This window comes from Gekko japonicus, unplaced genomic scaffold (genome assembly GCF_001447785.1).
Source record: "Gekko japonicus isolate JY-2015 unplaced genomic scaffold, Gekko_japonicus_V1.1 scaffold2340, whole genome shotgun sequence".
NCBI classification, from domain to species: domain Eukaryota; kingdom Metazoa; phylum Chordata; class Lepidosauria; order Squamata; family Gekkonidae; genus Gekko; species Gekko japonicus.
The window spans coordinates 202,039-208,294 of NW_015170345.1; the positions used below are offsets into that span (position 1 = coordinate 202,039).

Genomic DNA, 6,256 nt, shown 5'->3' on the forward strand with positions numbered 1-6,256 from the left:
CAGGACCGGAAGTTCCTGTCTGCTTCTTCGCCTGCTTCTCCTTCTCCTTGTCTCTTTTTGGCCCCGACATCTTGGCTTTTTGTTTACTTTTAAAAAGCCCATGCCGCAAGGCTTGGGAAAAGATCCCTCTTCTTCGCTTTAATGAATTTCCCAAAAGGTAACTTTACTGCTTTAGATTCTCACACACCCCCTTTTCTCATGCTTAAACAAAGTCCCATTTTATTATGGGGGTGCTGCCCGCCCACTTCCTACGCTTTCTTTGGGGGGAATGAGAGGCTTTTACAATTTTTCGATCATCCACTCACGGTTTTCAGCATTTTTTCTGTCTCTTGTATGCGTTTCATCGCTCCATCACTCCGGTGGATCCGGTGGCATGGCTGGTCCCGTCAGGGCACAACGCGGCGGGGCCTTTGGAGCATGGGGAAAGCCTCAATTTCCCGACCATCGGGTCGGCAAAAGAGGTAAACTAAGGCTCCTTAGGTTCTCCGCTCATGCGGAGCCCCCCCAACCGCGCGTGGGCGAATCGCCTCCGGGAGCGTCCCAAGAGTGCGACCGCCATTTGCCTTGCCGCGGCCGGAAGTCTCATTATCGTTTCTTTTGTTATTGTTATTTTCTTTTCCTAATTCTATTTTATTATTTTCCATGTGTTTCAGTGGAAGACACTCCCTTCCTTTATTGGGTTTCTACCTCTATATTTACCTGTTCAAATCAGACAAAAATCAAGGAGTTTGTTGTATTCACCAAGGATACCCACACTGCCAAATTTCAGACATATAGAATAAAGCACCGCCCCCTTTTGAAGGGAATGAAAGGCATCCATGTTTAACATTAAAATCTATGGGAGAACTGATGGGAAAGATTCCAAACAGTAACAAAGACAGGATTGCAGCCACTTATCTTGAAGAACAGTCAGGGTCAGGGACAAGATCACAACTGAATCCTCTTGGAGCAGAGGTCCATCAGTGGCTATTAGCCACAAGGTATAGATAGAAACTCTCAGTCTGGGGCAAGTGATGCACCGTATTCTTGGTGCTGGGGGGGCAACAGTGGGAGGGCTTTTAGTGTCCTGGCCCCACTGCTGGACCTCCTGATGGCGCCTGGTATTTTTGGCCACTGTGTCACAGAGTGTTGGACTGGATGGGTCATTGGCCTGATCCAACATTGTCTTCTCTTATGTTCTTATTTTTCACCTGAACACAAAGTCTGGCCAGTGTAGTCAATTTATACTGGCATAACAATGCAAAATTATGCTAGCAAAACAACAGCTTTGTTTCTATGTGTTTTGTTGTTACTTTACTTTGTTTTCTTCTTCTTCTTTATTTCATGTATAAAAACCTTAAAATTCATATAACCCCCCCCCCAAAATTATGCTATCAAAAGTGGACAAACAACATATGGAGTTATGGGAAAAAACAGAGGACTGGTCAGCATAGTCATCCAGAACTAATCCACTTCCTTGTTACTTACAAAATGTTCATTCCTATCATCACAGACTTTAATATTGTTGCTGAGTGTGCTATGAACATTATCTATGTGGAAAGATTGATCTAACAGTATAACTCATGCTTTCCACCTAAAATAGTTAGCCATTTAGTCTGTAGCAGTGGCACCTTATAGACAAACAAAATTCATTCCATCATAAGTTTTGTAAGGTCAGGACTTACTTCATCTGATGCACAGAGTTCAAAGACCATCAAAGTTGAAAGACACTTCTCATATCACTGATAAGGCCTCTTTCATTAACCTCAGTCAGAATTCTCCATTTACACACATATTCATTCTTGGGTATTTGTTTTCAGTGGGGCAAGTCTTTTATTATTTTAAAAAAGAAAAAAATCTATCTACATCTATATATAAATAGCTGTATATCTCCAGTATTACTAAAAGCAAAGCAATCAACTGCAACTTTACAAGATTTTAAAATAAAAGTCTAAACATTAAGATCCCTTGATTAGGGATTGGAAGGCCCAGAAAATAACTGGGAAAAAATAGAAAAAAGTTTTTCCCAGGGACTTTTTTCTTTTTTCCCAATGGAAAATTTTGGAGACAACTGACCAATAATTCCTATGAAATATTTTCTCTTCTAGAATGAGTAAAATGCTGCTTCTTTTAAATATGGCTTCACAATTTCCAGATATTATACTTCTATTGATCTCCCAAACTCAGCATAATTAAGCCACCAAAATTTAGTTCCAGACCACTATGAATCCAGTTGGGAGATATATCAACTTGGGGGATGACTAGCCCCGTCTCCTGGAGTATGTCTAGGGCAGTACAGCTTCCAGGAAGGTTGGCATGACGATTTCCCATAGCTTCAAACTAATCCATTCTGCTTAGTATGGAAAAAGTGAATAGAGAGGGCTTTTTATTGGAAGGTCAGTAGTTCAGCAGTTCGAGACTTGAGTGCCGCATGACGGAGTGAGCTCCCATCTCTGGTCCCAGCTCCTGCCAACCTAGCAGTTCGAAAGCAAGAAATTGCAAGTAGATAAATAAGTACCACTTCGGTGGGAAGGTAACAGCGTTCCGTGCACCTCGGCATCTAGTCATGCCGGCCACATGACCACGGAAATGTCTTTGGACAGCGCTGGCTCGTCACTTGGAAACAGAGATGAGCACCGCATCCCCAGAGTCGGATTCGACTGGCTTTTGAGCAAGGGAACCTTTACCTTTACTAGTAATAATGGAACTCGGTGTCACCCAGTGAAAGTCATTGGCACAGTACATTTAGAATGAAGAAAATAAAGTATCGAATTCATATGTAGAATTCACTGCCACAAGATGTGATGATGGCCAGTGGTTTATATGGTGTTATAACTGGATCAAACAAATTCATGGAGGATAGGTCAGTCTATAGCTAAATGGAATTTGTGTGCTATCAGTTTCTTGGAAGCAACTCAAGGAGAACTATGGTCTCCTGGTCCTATTCCTGCTAGTGGATTTACTGGCATCATCTTGTTGACCACTGTTAACAGGATACTAAACAAGCCAGATCCCTGATCTGATCCAACAGACCTCTTCTTACGTTGATATGGAAAGCAGTTTTTAAATATTAAAGTCTTCTCATGGAGTCACCCTAGAGATGCCAGGCCAAGACTAGCAACCAGCAGGAAGGTGGGTGGCATCATGTGGATGTTGATGTCACATATGGGGAATACCCAGAAGCAATGGCAGGAGTTCTAGGAATTGCAGAAAACTCTATGGTTTTATCATAGAGTTTCTGTTGGTTCCTAAGGCTACTGCCAGCTCTTCCAGGTATTCCATGGAACCAGAAGTTACATCATCATGCATGTGATGGTGGTAGAATGTTTAACATTTTAAGCATTTTATTAATTTTAATTCCTGCTCACCCTACTGCTCTAAGCTGCCACGGGGAACAGAAACCCAGGGCAGGGGATTTCCCTACCCCAACCTGGGGTTTGGCAGCCCTCAATTACCCTCATAGGGAAGCAGTTTTCAATAGATGGACTGCCTATCCCATGTTTGAAGTGATCCTCGTTGGAAAGATCTGAGGATAAAAGGTGACATAAACAGTCACTACACTGGTATGTCACACCATGCAAGAATACCATGTAATTGATGTCACATGTTAAAATATTAACATCCTGTATTTATTGACTTTAGTTCTGAACAGCTTAAAAGGATTATGTAGGTCTGAATGGAACAAGAATGCACTACCTATAGAGAGTTTTGTTTATCCAGCCAGATCATTTAATCTCTATGTTATTATGAGCTCTGACAATATCTTACTTTCAACTCTATTGAATATTTCAGCATTGCTGGAATGACACCTGTTGCACAACGGGGTTCTTTCCCAGAAGCACAAAGACCTGACCTAGCCAAATGGAGATTGTTTTGGATTTGGCTGTTAATTAGAACTGAGTTACACTCCTCTAAGTCTACGAAGTCAATGGTTTTAGAAGATTGTAACACTGCACAGGATTACATTGTAAGTGTCTTAAAGATTAGGTAGTTAGATATTACACTTTAAGATGGAATGCCAGACATACTACTGACAATCTTACCCATGGCTAGTTCTGTTGGATCCTTGAATTCATTTCATGAATTCATTAGGTGCATCAGGCACAGTCCAATGAAATAAAGTACACCGTTGAATACATTTAACTGTTTTAAAAAACAGGAAAAAGGCTTCAGGTAATGTCCCTGATTCATGAAAGAAGGAACTGTGATAAAGGTCTGCATCCTAGAAAAAGATAGCAGATATGTTTTTGTTAATTGCTTTTTAATAAATATTTATTTTAGTTTTCAGAAGAAATGGTTTCCTGCAATTCGTCTCTAAATGTCTACCTGATCTTCTGAAGGAAACAGACTCACTTAAGAATCCTGCACTGTGCCAAATGTATATCAGAATTTTGTTCAAGGCACTGTGCACACCTAGCTTACTGCATTGTCAGTTATTTCCATTTATTTGTATCTAGCTTACATTTAGGGTCATTAGTAATGAAAATGAGGATTTAATTTTTGAGAACTAAGTTTCTTCTATGTGGACAAGGTACATCTGCCAAAATCATTGTGTCAAACAAATTATGCTGCCATCTTTTTTGGCTTCCTGATATTTTTGTATTCTTGTTCTCACAGAAGACTTTCCCTGAATTTCAGTTAATAAAACTGGCTTGGATCCAGGTACAATGGAATCTTGTCAGTGAAATTTGCTTTGGAAGAACTGACTCTAAATATCTGTCCGCCTGTCTAATTTTTATCCTGCCCTTTGTCTAAGGAGCTCAGGCTGCATGCATGGTTCTTGCTTCATGTTATCTTCACAACAGCTCTGCAAGGTAGTTTAGGCTGAGAGAATGTAACTGATGAATGTAGAAGAGTGTTAAGTCTGGAGATTAGATACCAAGTTTCAAACCCTGCTCTGCCAAGAAGGCCGCCGCTTATGTCTCAACTGAACTTGTTAACTTGTTCTCCGATCTTCATATCGGAATTTATTAAAGGTCTCTAATACATGAACTGCCCACTTTAAAGATTATTTATCGTATCTTTGTATTGTTTTATTGGTGTATTTAGTATGTTGTTAGCCGCCCTAAGTCCCTTTCGGGGGTGAGGGAGCAGGATATAGATTTGATAAATGAATTAGCAGTCAGACTCCTCCTCTCACTGAGGGACAGTTTATAGATTTAAAAGTCAGAAACACCCCTCTATACATCACCCCAATACCTTAAGTGCAGGGCACTGCTTGGACCAAAGTGGACCAAGATGGATGCCAGTCACACAGAGGTCTGGGAAAGCAGTTTTCAAGGTGTGAGTCAGAGTAGCTGGCTGGCTACTATCCATTGTTGCCTTAGAGAGATGCATGACTTTGAACAATGGGTCACCCAGGACCCTTCAGCACGCAAGCCTGTCTTCCTCTTCACCCATTACCCTTGATTAAGCAGTGATTAATCAATGCTTAAGTCTATTCACCTTCCCAATTACCCTTCCCATCTGGTCTTGTAGGGCCGTTAAACCTCTCCCACCTCTTTGCCTACCTCCAGTAGAACAATCAGCTCATTGACCTCTGGCAGTGACTCAATCAGCCTCAGGATATGTTTTGCCCTATAAATATGTCACCCTGTTGCCCCAGTAGTGTGTGTGTTCTTGGATCTCCCTCACACCCTTACTTGCGTGTGGGCACTCTTTTGCTTCCCAAAATGCTGGCTGTTTCCTCTTCAACTTTGCTGCTTCTGTGGACCTCTTCAAGACTGGTAATTATCACTCATCCCTACAATACTTTTCCTTGTTAGCTCTTGTATGTGTTTGCGGTGTGCATCCTTATTTTTATCCTGTTTTCTTTTTGTTCCAATAAAAGCCTTTCCTGTAAATAATTATCTGGTTATTTTCTAGATTTCTCATAGGAATAACTCCCTATACATAGTGGGAGATCCCAGTTATCTCTTGCTCTGTCTCCAAGCTAATTCCCCCAAACTAAGTGGAGACTGCCTACTTTGGGTAACAAAAAACTTGTTTGCATTCGACTAATTTAACAATAACAAACATAGCTGCAAGCTATAGTTATAAACAGGGCTTATTTTGTAGAAAAAGCCCAGCATAAACTCATTTGCATAATAGGCCACCCCAACACCAGAAATGCATTAGCATATTAGGTCACACCCTTGACAGCACTGTTCATTAGCATATAAGGCCACATCCCATGCATTCCCTTGGCTTGCCCGATGACCTGCAGCTGCGGGGAGCCCAGACAAGCCCCCCTTGAAGGGAAGGCAGTTTAAACTGCCTTCCCTTGGCTTGCCCAGGC

General features: G+C 41.4%; 1 protein-coding gene across 1 annotated transcript in view; it reads right to left on the reverse strand.

Annotated features, from left to right (window-relative positions):
* The window catches only part of LOC107116292 (deleted in malignant brain tumors 1 protein-like), a 149,372-nt gene that overhangs the window by 70,182 nt on the left and 72,934 nt on the right, over positions 1-6,256 (reverse strand). The window contains 2 exon segments of the mRNA XM_015418191.1: positions 1,665-1,669; positions 3,435-3,505. Of these exon segments, the coding sequence (XP_015273677.1) occupies positions 1,665-1,669; positions 3,435-3,505 (76 nt within the window).